General features: G+C 31.0%; 1 protein-coding gene across 4 annotated transcripts; it reads left to right on the forward strand.

Annotated features, from left to right (window-relative positions):
• Positions 1-237: 237 nt before the first annotated feature.
• PITX1 (paired like homeodomain 1) lies at positions 238-21,977 on the forward strand. 4 transcript variants are annotated; one of them, XM_073649542.1, is made up of 6 exons: positions 242-512; positions 2,686-2,741; positions 7,566-7,637; positions 11,608-11,754; positions 14,021-14,226; positions 20,142-21,977. In XM_073649542.1, the coding sequence occupies exons 2-6, from the start codon at positions 2,696-2,698 to the stop codon at positions 20,688-20,690; spliced, it is 1,020 nt and encodes a 339-aa protein (XP_073505643.1). In that variant the 5' UTR covers positions 242-512; positions 2,686-2,695; the 3' UTR covers positions 20,691-21,977. The 4 variants fall into 4 exon arrangements, with proteins under 4 accessions (XP_073505646.1, XP_073505643.1, XP_073505644.1 ...); XM_073649543.1 differs by lacking the exon at positions 7,566-7,637 and having other exon boundaries at positions 254-512; XM_073649545.1 differs by lacking the exons at positions 7,566-7,637; positions 11,608-11,754 and having other exon boundaries at positions 238-512.
• Positions 21,978-23,515: the final 1,538 nt, after the last annotated feature.

Consider the following 23,515-nt stretch of genomic DNA (forward strand, 5'->3'; position numbering starts at 1 on the left):
GGTTACACATTTTGTATATATTGTACTGTAGCTGGTAATATTTTCAGCTTTAGGTTGAATGGTATAGAATAATGCGACGTTGGATTTCTCTCGTTATTTATTAAACAGGAAATGTGTTTTCCTCCATTAGTCAGGCATTATGTTGTGGTGTAGGATGTGTCCGCTGTATACAGTGTATAGGTCTGAGCAGACATGATGGGGATGTGATCCATCCACTACCTGCTTACAGCTGCAGAGGAAACAATGACATTACCTACAAGTGTGGGGCAAGTTTCATCAGACTGCTGGGACTCCTCTCCTGTCTCTCAGTTTCCTCACACACTGCCTCATTCTCCTCAGTGCACAGACACAACCCCAGTGACGTCACCCAGATCTCTCCAGATCTCCTCCAGAGGACCCAAAAGAGCTGGAAGTGTCTCCCAGATCTGCTGCCTCCAGTCACAGCCAGGAATCACTGGGGATCTAGCCGGGCAGATTGCACTGCTGTGCTGGCAGCAGGGATCACTGGGCTGGTAAGTCACTCAGCTTCTATTTCTCTACATTCAGGAAGTTTCATCTCCTTCAAGAATTTACTCTGTGCTCAGATTAAACCCTTCCTCTTCAATGCTGATTAGAAATAACAATAATTAATATCATCTTATTATCTCCTTTCGGTTAAGATAATGCTGCATCGTGTTATCTCTATAATAAGCTGATTTTCTGGGAATTAGTATTTGGAAATCGGTACACTGAGATCTGCAAATTATTATTATTATATCAAGATAACATTTTCTATTATTATATATTATTATATATAAATAATATTTTCTATTATTATGATTATTATAATTATTATTGTTGTTGATAATAATAATATTATTATTATTGTTGTTGTTTTTATTGCTAACAGCAGTATTTTGTTTTATCACTGCTGGCTATCAGAAAACATTGCTTGAATAGTGTTTTTTTTTCCCCATAAATTAGTTTTATTAGATATTTTCCTACAAACATCTGTTTGCCCATTAATGTTTCCTGGTTGCTTCCCCCTTTCTTGCCTCTGATTAGCCCCCAATTTTCGGAGGCCCCTTGCTTCTAGCATTCTCTGTTGTGCACAGTTGACAGCTAAAATTGCTTGGGTTATCCTTAACCACTTAAAATGTGTGTCATTATTTAGATAGTCATCCGGATTAAATGTGACCTCCTAATACAGATGCCCATTTTAATAGGCTCAATGCCTATTCTATATTTATACCATCAGGCCTCTATTGATATCCTGATTTGTTCATTACAATTTCTAATTTAAAGTATCTTAGAATAAGGGGTTAGAATTTAGAAGAAGTTGTAATTTCCCCAAATAGTCAGGACTTTCTAAAGATAGATATTGTGAGTAGCTAGAGATAGATTGACAGATTCCCATTATCTGCATTGTAAATAGGGCAATGAGCCTCTCTAAATACACATTTTCTAGACAAGGTCTTCTATTTTTCCAGGGCTGATTTCTTAGCACAGCCTTGAAGTCAAGTCCTTGACATCTTTATACCTTGTATAAATTCTTTAGTGCCCCTGCACTTCGTCAAACCTGACAAATATGTTAGAAAATATAATTCCAATGGGGCTTTAGCTCACTTCACAAATTTAAGGATTTAAGCAAAAAAACAGTTTGTTCTTGGACTGGATCTCACCATATAGGTAGCCTTGCAGTATTTATGGATGTTATTATTATACAATATCAAGACTTCCTTACAAAATTCAATGCCATGCAAAACATGAGTGATCTGACAAGACACACATTTTATAATGCCTAATAAATGTAATACTTACAAGAGCCAAGGAAAAGATTTCTCCTTAAAAGGCGCCTTCTGTTTGGTTTAATAATGTTCATTATTATGGCAGTAAAAAGCTGAAGATTACATAAGAAAAAGTCTACTTTATGAATTAATATTGCTAAAAAGAGCACTGTTCGCTGTAATAGTACCTGGGAATATGGCTTGTTTAGAGGCAATATCAGGGCTTGACTTAACAGATCAGTATCTCTTAAAGAAGGAAACCACAAAGTGTTAATGGAATAATTACAAGAGCTCCTTCATTATTTTCTCCTGATAATAATGAATAGCGGTGAAGCAAAAGTTATAATCCGTCACTATTACGTATCCAAATGAGAGTATTAGCCATAAAGAATTATACAGGTCACCCTCCCCCATCTTCCTCCTTAACACTTCCCTGAAGAAAAAAAAAAAGGAAAATCTATTGAACAATGTTTTGTATGTAGAGGAACTTCATGCAAATGAATCCAGGCTACTGTACAATTAGTCCCTGATTAAAGCCTCATTTGTGTAACTCTGGACGTTATGTAGAATTATGGTTTTACAACGTGTTACTATTTTTCCCTGTTTTTATTGTTTTAATTAAAAAAAAAAAAAAATAAGGGTACTCTTATTCTGCACAATAATTACATGAATACCGAGAGGGAGACCACATGTTACTTTACACTTTATTAAATTAAATCTAAACGATTGACAAGTTGGTGGTTGATTTGGGAATGAAATCAAATGACATCTAAATTTCACAATTATTGCATGAACAGTAAGAAGAATTGGGTCTCTAATTCATACACAATGCTTTAAATCCACATTTGTTACATTGACATTTCAGGAGAATAAAACCAGAACGAAAAATAATAACATTTGTCATTTATTTTATTTACAGAGCTACTGCCATGGAGCTTAGCCTTTCTAAGAACGCCCCCTCCTATGTTGACTTAGGTAAGGTAAAGAGTTTGTTTGTTTTTTGTGTTAAGTTTCTCTATTGTTATTCACATACAAATAAAAACAAAATTCATCACAAAATAATAATAACAATGTTACTAATTATAATAATAAAAAATAATATAAATAATATTGCAAAATAAGAAAATAATAGTATTCCTGGTATTAATATTGGTAACATGCATAACAACAGTAACAACGATGGTAATAAATTAAACGTGAAAAATTAAATTACAAGTAAATTAGTTAAATTACAAGTAAACTAAATCATTTCAATTCAGTAAAATCAATAATAATAATAATAATAATATATTCAATCAATAAATAATATATTCAAGTTTTTTTTTACATAAACATATAGGTCCTCTGATAGATAAGTAGATAGATAGATAGATTATAGATAGAGAAATAAGTAGATAGATAGATAGATAGATATTGATAGCTAGATATAAGGATTGATAGATATATGGATAGATATATACAGATATATGGATAGATATAGATAGATAGATAGATGGATAGGTATAGATAGATAGATATATGGATAGATATATATATAGATATATGGATAGGTATAGATAGATATATGGATAGATATATATATATATATATATAGATATATGGATAGGTATAGATAGATATATGGATAGATATATATATATATATATAGATATATGGATAGGTATAGATAGATATAGATAGATAGAAGAATAGATAGAAGGATAGATAGATAGATTATAGAGATAGATAGATAGATAGATAGATAGATAGATGGATAGATAGATGGATAGATAGATAGATAGATAGATAGACCATAATATTAGACTGACTTTTTAGACTTTTTTGACTTATATAATTTTGTTTCCCATTTTTAACTGATGTATAAAAATATTCTATATATATATATTTCTTAATTTACAAATTGAAGCATAGTTTGTTTGGGTTTTTAAAAAAAGATGCTGGCTACTGATGCAAATGTATGTATTGTTGTGCCAGCAATGCATTTACAAAGCAAAATGTGGTTTTGGCTTTATGTTAAATTCTACATATATGCACAAAAATATAATAAAGTATTATTAGGAATACATTATTATTTTATTGTGCATTGTATTTAATGCCGTTAAATACGATGCCTAAATTTCCATAAGTACTTGAGGAACTCTGTGTAATTCCCAATCTGTAGGTCACAGTGGCCTCTCTGCTGTGATATAGGAGCTTTAGCCAGACACAAAGACCTTGTATAATGTGAGCTTTATGCTCAGCCTAAAATTACAGTTCATTTTGGTTATTAGGGATTGGTCATGTCATCAATTGGTTATTTTATGGGTTTGGTAGGTCATGGAAATGTCCTTATTGTATAACTTGCATATCTTGTGTATGTTTGGCAGCAAAACTAGTTGATGATATCATTAACCCAGTACATGAAATTAACACAGAAGAGGGTGTCTACTGGCCAAGTAGCAGCAAAATGTCAACAGCTTGTTAGACATAGGCACAGACAGACAGATAGATAGAAAACAGGAGAAAATCATATTTAATATACTTAATCATGATAATATAATCAATATAATTATTGGCATCTACTGCCCTTAGAATATATCGTTTAATGTACAGTAAAAGTAATATTATACTTAACATCTGTAAGAAAGCAACATAAGCTTTAGTTCTTTTAACAAGATTTGTTACGTCTAGAGGTTTCCTTCATTGAATATTGTAGAGTAGGAGATACAGGTAGAACGAAATGCAAAACTCTCATGGGTTCTACTAAAATGTGAGACACCCCTTTATTTCTCTCCCTATTTATTTTTCTATATAGCAGATAAACACCCAGTCTGCTAGACAGATAGATGATAGATAGGTAAATAGGTAAGAGATAGATGATAGGTAGATAGATAGATAGATGATACATTGATAGATAAATAGGTAAAAGAGAATAGATAGATGATAGGTACATAGATAGATATAAAGATAGATAGATCGATAGAATATAGGTACATAGATAGATGATACATTGATAGATAAATAGGTAATAGATAATAGATAGATGATAGGTAGATAGATGATAAATAGGTAATAGATAATGGATAGATAGATAGATAGATAGATAGATAGATAGATAGAAGATAGGTACATAGATGGATAGATGATAGATATAGATAATACATTTGTAACTAGGTATCAATATACTTTGTATGGAAGCAAACGTGTGTGTGTGTGCTTTGTTGTGTACTTATGCTATTGTAATGTATCTATTGCTTAGATTCTGCTGGTTACATTGCCTTACACTGACTGTGCTCCAAAGCCTTCTCTCCGTGTATACACACTTTGTGTTGTGGCTCTTGGTATTAATTTCAATATCATTGTCTGAGAATAGCACAGCCTCTACCACAACCTAATTAGAAATATACTATAGCCAACTTCTAGATTTAACAACAATGGTGTATTTCTTTTTAGATGTGCAATATATATACATATAATATAATATTATATATATATATATATATATATATATATATATATATATATATATATATACAGCACACCTCAAATAAATACAGATGTTATATATACACATGTATATATATATATATATATATATATATATATATATATGCACACACACATACTTGCATTTGTGTGTGTTTTGTATTGCACATATGGATGTCTTCTTGGTTTATTCCATATGTATTTCCATATATTGATTAATGAAAAGTCAAAAGTACTATAGGAATAATACTTCTATTGGCTAACTAGAAAATGTACAAATAAATAAAAAAGGTTCAATATATCAAACAAAAATCTTCATTAAATATCATCTATTTACAATTTGATAGATTTTTAACCTACTATTAAGAACCAGTCTCTCCTCAAGGCTAATTATTTCTAATTACAAGAAATACAAGCCACCCTATAAGTTATTAATCTGCCTTGTTCGGATGTTCAGAATGATTGTGTATTTTTGTAAGAGATTATTCCTTTAATTTACAAAAAATACCTTGTTACATGTTACAAATTGTTAAATAAAAAGTATCTGAAAATAATAACAATCTATACAATTTATGCCCTCTGGAAACAGTGCTACCAACTTTTAGTTGTAATAAATATTGTAAAATCATCCTAATATTGGGAATATTTTTGATTTTAACCTACATATATCATAGAAAAAGTGTAATTGTATATACAAAGTGTAATTGTTAAAGTGTATATTGTATTCTAGACTTTAATATGATCAAATCTGATATTGAGTTTTAGAATAAAAAAAAAACTACTGTTAATATGTCACCTAAATCTAATTATTTTCTTAAACGTACAGGCAAGTCTATAGGTTATAAACCAGCCATGCATATCTATTTAATTATTGCTATTTTATATTTTTAAGGCATAGGTGAGTCAATGCAATTATTGAAAATGCACATTTCAATAATTTCCCATAATTTTTCTGTATTAATTGTCACTTCTGATGGCTTATATATTTATAAATTAATATATATTTTTTATCAACTACTATTCATTATTAAATTAGCAGCATTTGCTTGTGTATACATTATTCTTCTCATATAAGTTGCTTATGTTATATATTTATATTTACACCTGGGATTTCAGTAACAATGTAGTGAACTAAGCAGTTATAGAAAAATCACAAAATTAAATATATAAATATTTTAAAAAAAATAATAATACATGTGTGTATATTATTTAATACAGTAACCATTAGACGCTAAATTTATCAATGTTTTTAAATTAATGTATGAATTTAAAGAATGAGTATTATTTTTGGAAATAACAAAACAAAATGTTTATTAAAAATAAGGAAAAATTTTAACCTGTTTTATTTTTATTTATTCTTTGTATAGCAAACGAATGTCTTAGAAATGTGTAATAAACATGAGTGCTTATAATTATATACATGAAATAAATAGTAAAATATTTATATATATATGCATCAATAAATTGTTTGAAATGATAGAAATATGGGTTTATTACTAATTGTCTTTATTTTCATTAAAAAATGTATGCAGTTTCAGGTTTTTTTTGTAAATTGTATAAGGGGGAGACAATATATGATATAGTCATGATGAATGAACATTAGGAATTGGTGGGATTTTTAATTTTTTAAGAGGAACATTTAAAACTATAAATTAAATGCAATGTTATTCGTTTTATAAGAAATCCTACATGTGGTAATATACATCTTTTTATTTGCATTTTGTTTTGAAATCCTGATAATATGATTAAAATAATTTAATTAATAAGTTTAAATGTTGCAAAACGTTGTGAAAAACTATTTTGGCATTTTTCTATATGCCCATCAACAAAAGCATATATTAATAGAATAATATTGTCTTTAATAGCTACTATTTATATATAATCAGGGAGTGGGTTAGATTAACAATTCTAAAAATGAGCAAATCTGATCAAATGAATTCCATTTATGTATAGATAAATACATGGATAGATATAGATACATAGATATCAATGAATAATGGTTTGATTGTATCTAGAGCTCTGGTTCTCCCTCTAGTGGTCTTCCACTTCATGTCAATTCCTAAATTTAACATCCCAAATATTAGTATTAACGATATGTCTGATTTAGTACTTTATATCTACCTAAAAAATGTCTTTAAAATACATAACTAAGTTGAGATGGCCACCTTACTTTATACAACTTTGCTCTCGCCTTTAGTTTTATTTGTGATCAATATCAGATGTTGTAAACATATAGTGAGGATTTATCCCACCCTGACGCACATATCTGATTGTCCCTATGGCATTAAGAGGATTTGCCTAATTGATTTGAGTCTATACACACATTTCATATAGCTCCAGGGAGCAGCCCACAGCAGACAAGAGCATTTAGGAAGATTACCTGCTGGCTGAACACTGCACTTCTAGGTGGGTTTTGCTACAGCAACCCTAGTTAAACAGGTCCCTCCAGGACTTTATTAGTTAATTGATTGTGATTGCTTTAACAATATAAATACATTTGGTATAGTAATACAGTTGTGGGTAATTATGGAGCATTAATGTAGTAAATTAAAATGGTAAAGAAGAAAAGATGATTTATAGAAAAATAGATCGAATAAATATTATATAGGTAACATTTGTATATATGTAACATGGCTTTAATATAGACAAAGTATGTAGAAAAATGAGTCAGCTCTCCAAGAGTTAACAAATCTTTGTTCACTCATGCTCAGAGTACAATGGTCCAATTCCTTCAGCCTTTTGAAGCCTATAGAGTTTATGTAGTTCTTATTACAATAAGATAGATAATAGAAATAGAAACTAGATATTACATAGATAGATAGATAGATAGATAATAGAAATATATATTAGATAGATAGAGATATTAGAAAGATAGATAAATAGGTAGAATGAAAGATATTGGAATAACACTATAAAAACAAAAGCGGGTGCAAGGTCTCCCAAACAACTATCCTGTTGTCACATGAATGAAATAAGAAAAGCAGGCAGCAGTCCCAAAATTATGGGTGAAAAAAAGAAGACTTTATTAGCCCATCTGGTGTGGCAACATTTCGGTGGTGAACAACCTTTCTCAAGCCATAGATAGATAGATAGATATCAGATTAATAGATATATGGATAGATAAATGATAGATAGATATCAGATAGATAATAGATATATAGATGATAGTTAGAAAGATCAGATATCAGATAGATAGATGATAGATTCTAGATAGATAGATGATAGATAAATAGATGATATATAGATAATAGATAGATAGCTACTACACAGATGATAGATAGATATATATATCAGATAGATAATAGATAGATGATAGATAAATAGATGATATATAGATAATAGATAGATAGCTACTACACAGATGATAGATAGATATATATATCAGATAGATAATAGATAGATGATAGATAAATAGATGATATATAGATAATAGATAGATAGCTACTTCACAGATGATAGATATATATATCAGATTGATAATAGATAGATAGATGATAGATAGATAATAGATAGATATTAGATTGATAAATATATTGATAGATGTTAGATAGATGTATTGATAGATAGATAGATATATTGATAGATAATATATATAGATAGATGTTAGATAGATAGATATATAGATAGATCGATAGATAAATAGATAGATAGATAGATAGATAGATAGATAGATAGATAGATAGATAAATAGAGGCAAGAAAAGGCAGGCAGCAGTCCAAAAAAAAGTTTGTGAAAAAGATGTGGACTTTATTAGCCCATATGGTGTGGCAACATTTCGGCTTTGGCTTGACAAAGGTTGGTCAAAACCAAAACGCTGCCACACCATATGGGCTAATAAAGCCCACATCTTTTTCACAAACTTTTTTTTTGGAGGGCTGCCTGCCTTTTTTTTGCCTATATTACTACTACAAACGGATATTTGTATGGGGGGGGCCTTGCACCCGGATTTAAAATATATAGTGCTGTTCCAATTTTGCTACTAGATACATAGATAGATATATTGATAGATAGATAATAGATAGTTTTCATTCATGTACAGTTTTATTATCTATTATCTCCTCTGATTCTTCTATCTTATTCTTATAGATGACATGCAGATGGTTGTTTGCGGCTTTAGTAATACAGATTCTTGCTCTGTTTTAATATTATATATCCGTCTTTTAGCTATGGTTGTTTATTGCTATAATATCATACATATATCTGCTTTTGTTCTTTCCAATTGTAATATAGACAGGTATATTTGCTGCTCTTTAGAGTTATATAACTAGATGCAGTTGCTAATTGCCTTAGCGGTAAAGAATTTTTCTTATTTTTCCTAAAGTTGCACAGTTGATCATTGCTTTAGTAATACAGATGGATGGAACGGTTCATTTAAAGTAGATGTTTTTAGACATGTTATTTTGTCTATGTAAAGAAAATGAGAAGAACAACTTTTTTTGTGTGTCTCAAGGTCTCTACAGAATAGAAAACCTAGACAGTGTCTAGGCAAACACGTGTAATCTTATCACATTCTCTTATCAAGCCTGGTCCACAGACTGCAGGTCCTTACCACTCACTCTACATGTGTTTATCTTACCATTCAATAGCCCTAACCTGCTGTGCTTTGTGTTGTATGAAGTGGCAAGCTACACAATATGACTGTGAGTGTGTGTGCTCTGTGCGGCCAACAATATGTAGGTGTAAACTACACAGCCTTGAAGTAGCACAAGCAATGGACATGTTTCTGTGCTCTGGCTTTATGTTATATTTATATGAAAATATTTGTGAAACATACAAAAATGTAAGTTTTTAGAGAATATAAACCTGGAAAATGGCTTTTCTTATAGATCCAATGACATAAGTGAATGTTCTTTTGTGTAGAGATATGCTACAGAATGTGTGGCTCCTAAATATGCTGCACCCAGTTTCGATGTTCTTTGAACAGAATTAGATAGATCGATAGAGAGATGCTGTACACTGTGTCAATTACTTAACTTCTACAGATACATTTTCAAGGTCAGTGGAACCGCAAATGACAGCAAGACTCACTGAGACTTTCTATCCTTCTTAATCTTGTTGGATAGTGTAGGTTTATCCCCTAAACATGCCTATATACTGTATATATATATATATATATATATATATATATAATATATATATATAATGCAGATGTCTGGCCTTAATAATACCAAAGTATAAATAGTATAAACATAACACATATAAGATAATTTATGGGAGAGAGACAAAACAGAAAAAGACTAGTGGTAATATAGTAGAATTCCACAGAATATATAGCAGAATAGTCATAAAGACATAAAAACATCTTTGTAAAAAAATAATATAACAATATGATCATATCAGTCAGTATATATATATATATATATATATGTGTATAAATATAAACATATATATATGCATGTGTATATATATATATATATATATATATATATATATATATATATGCGCACACACTAACATAATTGCTCCATACACATAAATGTGTCCACAAAATATATTTCTTTTTTATTTTTTTTGTCCTTTTCCTCTGTTTTGTAAGACTCTGACTAATGAAGTACTATATGCCGTCTCACCCCAATCTGCAGTCCAGTTAAGGAGCAGCTTTCAAACTCCCCAAAGGTCCTTGGAGCTGCTCTTTAAGGTATCCAGCTTTTACTGGCAAAGCCTACAATGAATAGTTGAATGGTATGCTGAATGGTATGAAAGTATATATTTGCTTTAGAGTCTATCAATATTTGAAGTAAGGCAAGGTATTCAGGGCTATACAAAACCATATAAATCACCTAAGTTGTAAAGTTCAAGGGATATCGTAGCCATAAAAAGGTGCAGGTCTGAACTAATGAAAAACAAAAGCTAATTATTCTTTGCACATTTATTCTCAACGTTATCCCCTGATAGTGGGAAGTAAGGTTATTTAGAGGGATTGGTGTCTCTTTAAGAAGGGCCTTGCCAGTAAAGCTTAGATACCTTAGAGAGAAGCTCTAGAGATCTATGGGGAGTTTGCAGGCTGCTTCTCAGCTAGACTGTAGGTTGGGCTGAAGACTGCACATAGTAATTTATTAGTAAGACAGGGAGGTATTAAGCTCAGTTGGGCGGTGCTCCAGTATACTGCAGCCACTTCTACTAGGGCAGGTCCTTTAATCTCTTTAGCTAAAAACTATCAAGCCAGCAGCTTGTACTTCCTAACACTCTAATGTATTTTTGCTTGGGAAACTACATACATTATACTGCCTAAAAAGAAGGAGAAGGAACTTTATCCAAGTCAGTTTTTATGGGTCTCCAACCTTTACAAGGACAGAACCTGGATGTGACTTGGTTTGTATAGGATCTTGTGGAATACCAGTTTTCATGAGCAGTATTGTTATGGATTCTTTTAAAGGGGGTATGAATCTGGAGAGGTTGCCTGAAAGTTTGAGACCCCAGCCGTCTCATGACATGGCCTCCAACTTCCATTTGCAAAGATCAGCTGAAACTAGAGATCCAATTGAGAATTCAGCCAGTGAATCATCTGATACTGAACTCGCAGGTAATGATATTAATTAATAAGGTACTTTATGAAATCCTATCCATACGACTTACGCCTTACTATTGCCAAAGACGTGCCATATCATATGTAGTTCACTATAATTATTGTGCATTAGGATGTAATTAATAATAATCATCACAATATATTGCTTTACCGCCATATTAGCCTACAGAAAGACAATGTTTACGGTAGTGAATTAATGTATAATAATATAATTAGACAGAAGATAAATGCAGATAGATAGATGACAGATAGATAGATATGGAGATAGATAGATATATGGATAGATAGATAATAGATAGATAGATAATTGATATATTATGGATGGATAGATAGATAGATAGATAGATAGATAGATAGATAGATAGATAGATAGATAGATAATAGATATATGATGGATGGATAGATAGATAGATAGATAGATAGATAGACAGATAGATAATGCTTCGCTTGCTTCTTTACAAGGTCATTATTATAACTTACTATCTTTTTTTGGCTGTGTAACTTAAGATCTAAATTCCCGGAGCAGTTTTTGTTTGGACAGATTATTTTCAGTATTGTCATGTTTATGAGCTTTTATAGCTAAAGAAAATAAATATTTTGTAGTCTCCTTGCAATAACTCTCGATTGGGAGGAATCTCTGGACATCTGTTGGTTTAGATTATTTAAGGACAGGCCTTATACTGCTACCCAGAGGAAGAAAGATGACACATAATCTTCTGAAAATAATTATTACTGAGAATTATTAATCTATAACGAAGTAGGTATGCTTGTACGCTTTCAGTCAATTTAGATTGATTCATCTTATTTAATAGAATGAATAGAATTTAATTTAGAAAGAGAATAGATAGTAGATAGACAAATATATGATAGATAGAAAGATAGATAGATAGATAGATAGATAGATAGATAGATAGATAAAAAAGACCACTTGACAATACCGTGTTGTGAGGTCGAAACATTGCACCATTTGGTGCTAGATTAAAGTCCACAATTTTTCCTTGAACTGGAGTGCTGCCTGATTTTTTCCATTTAGATAGATAGATAGATAGATAGATAGATAGATAGACAGATATCCCCATACTCTTTGGTGGAACTGGTTACGTAGTTATTGCACGTATACAGACAATATATATGTGTAGTTGCCGCCTGTTTCGATTCCGCATTATAATGCCGGGTCAGTCCTGTGCAATAATAATAACTTGTGTGCTTTGTGTTCCTCCTGACAGGCCTTTTCCCCTCTTCAGACACGTAAAAATTAGACAGGTCAGTTTAGGTAACCTCACAGAAATATCACAAATTCCCAGAGGGTTTTTCGCTCTGTGGCCTATTGAAAGCAGCTACTGAAGGGCCCTTGTAATCCAGGGAACATCAATATCTGTTCCTTTATTACAACTGAGGTAAAGGTATTGTTACAAAAGATTAACTGAATACAGAGGCAAAATTATTAGTAGACTATTCTTAATATTGACGGATGCCTCGTTCAAATATTTTTCTTCTATTTTTACACAGTGATAAAATAATAAACAACAAAATAAAAGGCAAAGAAAAATAACAATGTTCTAGCATATTTTATTTTATTTACACAGGGTGTTTTTTTATTAATAAGATTACTGATTATTATTATAATCAGTTATTATTGTTTTGTAGAAATGGCTACATTTTATTCAAGTACGGCAATCAGGATTTTTATTATTAATAAGAGTCGCACCAATAATTGTTATCGGCTGCAGTAGTATAAAAGCGTTTTTACAACATTATGATTTATTAATATCAACACTATGAATATTGTATTTATAGTAGGAGCAAAAGAATTACAGTGTAACATTTTTTTTCAATCCTTTCAAATTAGCATTTTACAGAAAAGAACACACGTACGTTACACTGAAAGGAAAGTCTTTTAAAATAACATGTTTGATTGTATATTTGAAATGCCGCATTCTTCAGTCAGCACAACACTGGTTTTATTCCTCTTGTATTGTGTGTCAGCTTTTGCTCATTCTATGCTAAAAAATATATAAATACAATATTATTATATCAGATAGTTTAAGCTAGCCTTCAATTTTTTTTTGTGGTCACTAAATATTCTAAGATTTAAATTTTTTATTATTATATTTAAATTCTTTTAATATGATTCAATATGGTTTTATTGCATATAACTGTCAAAATCAAAAATAATAATTGTTGTCTATGCATTTATTTAATTTTACACAACCAAACCCCATTATTGTAGTGTTATCAATCTGCGTCTCTGAACTCTTCACAGAAAAAGACAGAAGTGGAGAGCCAAAAAGTGAGGATGGCAATGTGGATGACCCGTCTAAGAAGAAAAAGCAGAGGAGACAGAGAACTCATTTCACCAGCCAACAACTACAGGAGCTGGAGGCCACCTTCCAGAGAAACCGCTACCCTGATATGAGTATGAGAGAGGAGATAGCAGTGTGGACAAACCTGACAGAAGCCAGAGTCAGGGTAAGGGCAATCAGGAGTGTGTGTGTATGTGTGCGTGTGTGTGTGTTAGTGTGTATGTGTGCGTGTGTGTGTATGTATGTGTGCGTGTGTGTGTGTATGTATGTGTGTGTGTGTGTGTGTATGTGTGTTCGTGTGTGTGTATGTGTGCGTGTGTGTATGTGTATGTGTGTATGTGTGCGTGTGTGTGTGTGTATGCAGCAATGCACAACCCCACTATGCTTTATTAAGATTGATACATAAATATTAGAAAGATAGATTAATAGATAGAATGATTGATAGATAAATAATATATAGATATTACATATTATATTATATAGATGATAGATAGATAGATAGATAGATAGATAGATAGATAGAGAGATAGATAGATAGATAGATAGAGAGATAGATATTGGATAGATAAATAGAGATATAGATATTAGATAGATAATAGAGAGAGATAGATAGATAGATAGATAGAGATAGATAGAGAGATAGATAGAGAGATAGATAGAGAGATAGATATTGGATAGATAATAGAGATATAGATATTAGATAGATAATAGAGATAGATAGATAGATAGATAGATAGATAATGGAGATAGATAGATAGATATTGGATAGATAATAAAGATATAGATATTAGATAGATATAGATAGAGAGAGAGATAGATAGAGAGATAGATAGATAGATAGATAGATAGATAGATAGATAGATAGATAGATAGATAATGGAGATAGATAGATATTGGGTAGATAATAGAGATATAGATATTAGATAGATATAGATAGATAGATAGATAGATAGATAGAGAGAGAGATAGAGAGATAGATAGATAGATAGATAGAGAGATAGATATTGGATAGATAATAGAGATATAGATATTAGATAGATAATAGAGAGAGATAGATAGATAGATAGATAGATAGATAGAGAGATAGATAGATAGATAATGGAGATAGATAGATATTGGGTAGATAATAGAGATATAGATATTAGATAGATATAGATAGAGAGATAGAGAGATAGATAGAGAGATAGAGAGATAGATAGAGAGATAGATATTGGATAGATAATAGAGATATAGATATTAGATAGATAATAGAGAGAGATAGATAGATAGATAGATAGATAGATAATGGAGATAGATAGATATTGGATAGATAATAGAGATATAGATATTAGATAGATATAGATAGATAGATAGAGATATAGATAGATATAGATAGATAGATTTACTACCGGTCAAGATACAGTGAGGAGCAGAGAGGGAAGTGGGGACCCGCAGTGGAAAATTCATAACTGTGAAATCTGATCTGTTTCCTTTCCTCACTGTTTTCTGCAGACTTTCACAGCTCAGTTAGTTACATTGTAGAAATGCTCCATTTTTTTCTGCTTTTATTGAGCATTTTGACAAGACAGAGTAGTCATCTATGATAGTGAAGATAACCATAGGGCTAGTATTTATGCTGAATCTAAACCAGCAATAACTGGTTAAATGTGAAATAATGACTCACCAAGTATGACGCTCATGATTTTAGCTTTTAGGGTAAATTAATTAAGCCGCATAATGTACGGATTCATACATCCACCTCCAATGATGTAAAGTGGAATCTAATCTTACAGTTCCATGAACTCAGGGATGCAAATAAAGGATTACTGCAGTGCTCATTATTAGCAACCATTTTTTTTTTTATTTTAAACGTATATTATTTTGTATTATTATTAATATTTTAATTTCAGGAAAAAAAAAAAAAAACATATATAGATGTCTATGCAAACACTATTAAATACTTCTGGTCCTTATTTCATGTTTTAAACCACAACTTTATGCTTTCACTAAGTTTAAATGAGTAAGTAAAAATGTAGAAAGGGGAAATATTTAATATTGGTACCAGCTTGGTCACCTAATTAATAGAATTACTACTTCTCTATTACTTTTACATATACATGTATATATATATGTAAACTAAATAAAACACAGGAAGTAAAAAGTATATTTGTTAAGAATGTTTGATATGGAATATATATATGTGTGTGTGTATATATATATATATATATATGTATATATATACATATATATATATTCATATACATATAGATCTCTATGTATATTTATGTATAAACATATATATATATATATATATATATATATATATATATATATATTCCATATCAAACATACTTAGCAAATATACTTTTTGCTTCCTGTGTTTTATTTAGTTTACATAAATATTACATTTGTGTTTTGGGGTATTGTTATTATGTACTCTTGTACTTGAAACTAATAATAACAGTAATGGTAATATAATAATTGATCACCCAATGAGTAACTACCCCGATGCTTTTGTGCCTATAATATCCCCATTAATGCAGCTATCTCACACTCATACATTCTCATTTTCTTAAATCCAATATAATTTTGCACAGAGACACATTAAAAAAAGCACTGGCCCCTAACAAAGACGAGATGGAAAACTAAAACCTCAAGGCAAAGTTAGATTGAAAGGTTCATTTCATATGGCCCCTAATAAAAGAATGAAGAAACGGAAATGATTTTCATGTAAAAACTAACCGTTAAATGGTGCTGCATGAGGTCAATCAGTTGTTTTTCTGCACAGCTCAGGAGGCTATTTTACATAAGGCACAGGATACATGTATGTGAAGTCTCAGGAAATGTGATAGTTCTCGATGTTATGTGTTTCTGGATTTACCAGGGGCTCTTTGTGATTCCCTGTGAACACGCAACGCTGCAGGTTATGCAGTGGAAACTTCAATAAGCTGCTGCCATGTTAGGACACTTGAGTCCTATTTATTTTTGCTGACTACAGAGATGATGCATTAGCAAACTAGTATGAGAGATTAACAGCAGATACTAGAGGTTGATCTCTGTATAATGAGGCTCTCAATCCTGTTTTTCTGTATACATGTACATATACACACACACATACATATATATATATATATATATATATATATATATATATGCACAAATATATATATATATCTGTATTGTTTTGAATCACAGCTGCATAAGTTGATTTCAGTTTACTTTTTTTTTTCAGTCTCTTTTTTTTCAGTTCCTGCTTCTTTTTTTTATCCTTTTCTATGGGAACTAAGGCACTCTAAACGAATATATCTTCAAATCCGTATGCTTTCCAAGCAAGTTACCCAGATCAGAAAAAAAAAAAATTGGAAAATTCTAAAAAGAAATACAGAAAATAGCAGAAACCTCGAGTAACATTAAACCCCAATATAGTCAAACACATTGCCCCTTATTTGCAAAAATAAATACTAAAAACTTATGGAAATGAATTTAACTAGTCATTATTCTTTTGATTTTGCTTGCATATTTTTTGATATTTAGAAATGTATTAACTTTTTGTGTTGCTTCCTTCCACAACTCTATATTTGTGTATACATAAAAACCTTCCGCTAGTATGTAAATTACTATTGATGCTGCAAGCAAAGGGCGTTTGTACTTTACATATAAAAAGGTTTCTTTGTACAAAAAAAAAAATTAAACTAAACAATTTGTTTTGGAGAAAAATGCAACAGAGAAAAAAACACATTACTGAAGGATTTAGAATTCTAGTAATTTATTAGATTATTTTTGTACAATTTTTGATTTACTTTGCTGTGTAGGTTTATTGCTTTTTAAAAGAGCAATTAATAAAAAGAAACATTCTAAAGAGATTATGTCCTTGTGTGTCCACCTAAATGTATACTTCATATAACACAGGGCTGGAAAAAGAAAATATAACTAAATGAAAATTTAGATTTTTTTTTATATAAACCAAGCAGAAAAATCTTAAAATCTCTTTAACATGACACAGTTCTGCATATACACTGATTAGAAAAAAATAAAGATAGCTAGATAGATAGATTTTAGATAAATAGATAGAATTAAATTGTATTTCCAGAGAGAATTTATAACAGGGGCTGTTTATGTATGGATGACTTTAGATTATAATTACTGGAATAAAATGATATATTAATAATATTCAACAAAATCCTAAATACTCCTCAAATTATTGAATAATTCAGATTTGCCTTCTGAATGAATTATTTTTAGAAAACGAAAATGATGTCATATGATCTAATACAATTCTAAGTATACACCAAATAGATGCCTTTCTAAATGAAATATTTATTCTAATATTATAATATATTAAAATATACATCCGATTAGATTAAAATATATGTAATATTATAAAAAATTAAATAACATAAATAAAAGAAATAATGCATACATCCAGTAATAAGTTTTCATGCTAAATATATTTTCATTTAGCCTATATTTGTGTCGATCTACTCCATTACTTTGTTGTAAAGTGTTATATACTTCACAGACAGCTTAGTTTATATATATATATATATATATATATATATATATATATATATATATATATGATAGCTATAATAATGATATGATTTTATACAGCCCAGTATGTAATGGCAAAGAATGAAATGAATTAGGTTTATCCTCCTAATGATTTTCTTTCCCTTTAAAGGGTCTTTTGCTTTTAGTTACGGAAACTACATATGATGAATGGCTCTGTCTGCTGTGTTTCTGCTGCAAATACCCTTTTAATTAGGAATGCTTTTTGTAAAGTCGTTATTTGTTCCTTGAGTGTTTTCTGTAAAAGTAAAGCAAAGCCAAGGCTATGGGGGCAGATGCAACTGCGACTGGTCAGGGTAGTAAATCCTAATGAGTTCTACCTGTATACACAGCATATCCAAAGGGCAGTGGGAAGATTGTGCTTCAGCATTACTAATCCAATCCTTGCTTTTATGATCTGTAAGCAGGGATTTTTATTATGCACACTATATTATTAGAGGGAAGCCATTGATAAAACATTTACCATGGCCAATTAATATAATATGGAAACCAGGGGCTGCTAGAATTAGAGGGGCAAATTAAATGCAGGGACAATGCGGAACAGAGGCATATAAAGAATCTAATTATTAAAATGTGAAATCACCAGAATCTGATTTGTTGTATCAACATAATATATTGAAGGTGACAAGTAATAAGTTATCTACGTACCATAAAAATCCTTGCATACCTAAGTATCTTATCTGACGGGACATAAAAAATAATCTAATGATGGGTATGAAATGCTCAGTCTTGTAGATCTACAAGAACTGTAAAGGGCCAGTTGGTTTAAAGAGCAACAAAAGAACAATTCGTTCAGTTAATGCAAACATTATCCATTCAGCAAACTATCCATTCAAGCCTGATTGCTCTAGTCATATGGTAAATGGTATCACTGTAGACTTTATTGTCACAGAGAATGGTCTCTCAATTCCTTTGTCAGGATAAACAACATGTATGGTGTATTCTGACCTGAACTTGATACTATTATTTTGTAGGATATGAGTACATATTAGAATATTATATCGATTCCCACATAAAGTGATTAGTTGACAAACAGAAAGCAACAATTTCTTGATAATTCCACTATAGGGAAGAACAAGAGAGTCTTTCAGTTGTTGCTATTAAAATGTTAGACATACTTTAATTAGATTGAATCCAGATTAAATAATAAAGGTAGATATACTAATTTCCTTTACCATGAATACCACGCTCTAGGTTCTTCGAGGAGCCTATTAATCTATTATAAGGACCACTATGATTGACTGATTAATATTCTCTTCTATTGATCTAAGAGGTCCAGGGCACCAGACATCTAGAAAGCCTACTTCATTATTGTCCCAACACAAACGGCTGTAAGGAAATTGCTAAATGCTTCCCATTTAGGTTTGAACTGTTTATCTTCTTTGGTCGCTTGACCCTCAGAGTTTGTTCTTGTATTATTATTGAGGTCAGCCAAGTGTAGGTGTTGTCAGAGGTCTACTCTAGATGATTGTGGGTGACCTTTCTATGGTTCAGCCACACTTATGGCTTAACCATTTTTTTCTTACTTTGCAGGTCTGGTTCAAAAACCGCAGAGCTAAGTGGAGGAAAAGGGAACGTAACCAGCAGATGGACCTATGTAAGAATGGCTATGTGCCTCAGTTCAGCGGCCTCATGCAGCCCTATGATGACATGTATGCAGGATACCCCTACAACAACTGGGCTACTAAAAGTCTGACTCCTGCTCCACTGTCTACCAAAAGCTTCACCTTTTTCAACTCAATGAGTCCTTTGTCTTCTCAGTCCATGTTCTCTGGGCCAAGTTCTATCTCTTCAATGAGTATGCCAGCCAGTATGGGGCACTCTGCTGTACCTGGTATGCCAAATTCAAGCCTGAATAATATCAATAATCTTAACAATATCAGTGGGTCCTCGCTCAACTCAGCTATGTCTTCAACAGCATGTCCATATGGACCTCCTGGTTCCCCATACACCGTTTACAGGGACACTTGTAATTCCAGTCTGGCTAGCCTTAGACTTAAATCCAAACAACACTCAACTTTTGGATATAGCAGCTTACAAAGTCCAGGATCTAGCTTGAATGCTTGTCAATACAACAGCTGATGGAGTGAGCATCAAACCATTATGCCCTGTGGACTTTTGACTTTAATAAAGGACCAGAAACGTTTTGCAAGAGACACAAAAAACTAACACACATGGATGAGTTGCAATCTTCTCTCTGGATTATGCGGGTTGTATGTACTTGAACTTGCACAGGATTTTCCAGTGTCCACTTTATAGAGAGATTTAGTGGAGGTAAAGTTTTCATATCTAAATTTTTGGTAGTCATCAAAGATGGGGGAGATGGATTGTGGGCTACACTGAGATTGGTGATCGTTTACCACTGCAAATTATTTATTTGCAGAGCAAGAGTCTAGGGGGAGAGGCGGGAGAGAGGGAATATTAAACTATTAGGTATTAAAATAATAAGGGTTAACCACTTAAAAAGGTTATATGTAAATATATAAATATATATCTGCAGCTACATTGTGTTAAATGATTGTGTGCCACAGTTTAATAAACTGGTTCAAGTGCATGGATCTCAATGGTTGTCCAGATAAAATAATCATTTATTGGTTTATTTGTTCCTCCTGTATAATGAAAATACCCAATATCCCCCATAATCGTCCCAGTGATCAAGTTAAATACACAGCATTGCCTCCACTACTTTTCCCACCCCAGCTGTATTTATCATATGCTTTGATCAGTTGATCAATCTTATTTATCTGCACTCTCTTTTAGCTTCCCATGTATCTTTTAAATATGCTATGTAGATTAAATGGAATAAACCAAGGTACCTAATAGTGTGACAATGTAACAAGTTAGCCTTCAAAGTCAGATGGCGCACCAGTCATAAAAAGTATTCTGTTAGTGTGAAACAAGGCAAAATATTCTGGTGTAACATTAATAGTGGTTTGTTGTTCTAAATCTGATTTTTTTTAATTGTATGCCAAAAAATAATCAACATTTTAGCCGGACATTTGTCAATGTTTTTTATCTAAGGAAACTCCGTATAAAATGCACAGTGTCCCTCATTCTCTCCCCTGCTCCCCTCCTGCTCCTCAGTGTATTGTACACCTGTGGTAATCGTAATGTGGATGTGTGGATGTTTAATAATGATGTCGTGCTGGATAAGAGAATGCAGTGTCATTTTTTTATAACTTATGTTTTTGATTTTTTTTTGTGAATACTTTTTTCTTTGTCTTTTTTTTTTTTCAAAATTAAGAGCATGGGAATAAAACAGATTTAAGCAAAAGCTTTTTGGTGTTTTTTGCGAGTTAAATTCTGTTATTTATTATAATGTAATTATGATACAACTTTTGCAAAATGAAATAAATGTATCATCAGCCATTTGTTTCTATTCTTTATGATATATATTATGTAGATTAATGCTTAATATAGTCTACACTATGGGATGGATTTAAAATAAATATATATATATACTCATACACACAATTATATACACATATATATTATATGTACGTGTGTGTATTTATATATAAATATATATGTATATATAAGTACATGTATATATATATATATATATATATATATATGTGTGTGTGTGTGTGTATATATATATATATATATATATATATATATATATATACATGCATGTATATGTTTATATGACTGCAGGAAAAGTTTAGTACATCAATCGTGCTAGGTCCTGTAGTTATCTAAAAAAAAGCTAATGATGGGTTTACTGTTTTACGCAGCCTTAAAAAAAACTTTGCAAGAATATTGTATTATGAACACCTTTCCTTTAAAAAAAGCATCAATATGTATAGTTATTTTTCATATATATATATATATTTTATAACTTTAGTCATATACATGTTATGTCAATAACTTGCCATGAGTGGTGTCTATATGATGTACCGAAGTATTATAATAATCCCAATTACTTTGGTTTAGAACAATCATAATCATATTATAGTTTATACCCCTTTTTGAGAATTAATGTTACTCTTATTATGTCACATTTCACTAAAAGCCAATAGATGACGCTATAAGCTCTCGGTAGCAAAATGTGAGCATGCTGCTAAAGTACGCAGTTATCGCGCTGATAGCTGACTGCAGCTCTATCACTACTTTTACACATTATGTTTATTGTCTTATTACTTCAAAGTTTCTTTTGTAGAGTTTACAATTTTTTGCTTTTATAATGTTATTTAATATGAGATGAGAGGTTAGGTGTTTTTAGTAGTTTTTAGTAGTAGTAGTAGAAGCATTTTGACTGTAGACTTTTTGAATTACTGATGATAGCAAAATAATGAATATTTTCTAACTAACAACTAAAGACGTTCATACTTTATACAATTCTTTAGTTGATGAAGTCTTCCTGATCAATGTATCTAAGTCTTCAGCTCTGTATTTGCCAGAAGCAGCAGCTGTAGTCCCCGCAGCCCTGACAAGGACTGCCGACAAAGCTGATCGGGGGGGGCAGCCACAAGACGCACGCTGGGACAAGTTTAACAGATATGGCTTTGTCAAGCCAGAGTAGAAAGCTCTTATATTTGCTAGTCAATATTATTTAGTTTTTTTTTCTGTGCTTAGGAAAGGTGCCAAAAAGATAATTTCTGTTCTTTTATGATAAAAAAGAAAGGATAGAAGAAAAGAAAGAGAGAGAGAAAAAGAAAGAAAAATACAATGAAAGAAGAAACACAAATATACAAGAAATAAAAAATTAATTTGGTACAATATATAAGATAGAGGAAATAATTATTATATAGATAATGGAAATAGATAGATATTATATAGATAATGTAAATAGATATTTTATAGATAATGGAAATAGATATTATATAGATAATGAAAATAGATATTATATAGATAATGGAAATAGATATTATATAGATAATGGAAATAGATAGATATTGGATAGA

The sequence above is a fragment of the Phyllobates terribilis genome, unplaced genomic scaffold (genome assembly GCF_046119375.1).
Source record: "Phyllobates terribilis strain yellow unplaced genomic scaffold, ASM4611937v1 Scaffold_10__3_contigs__length_209671492, whole genome shotgun sequence".
NCBI lineage: Eukaryota > Metazoa > Chordata > Amphibia > Anura > Dendrobatidae > Phyllobates > Phyllobates terribilis.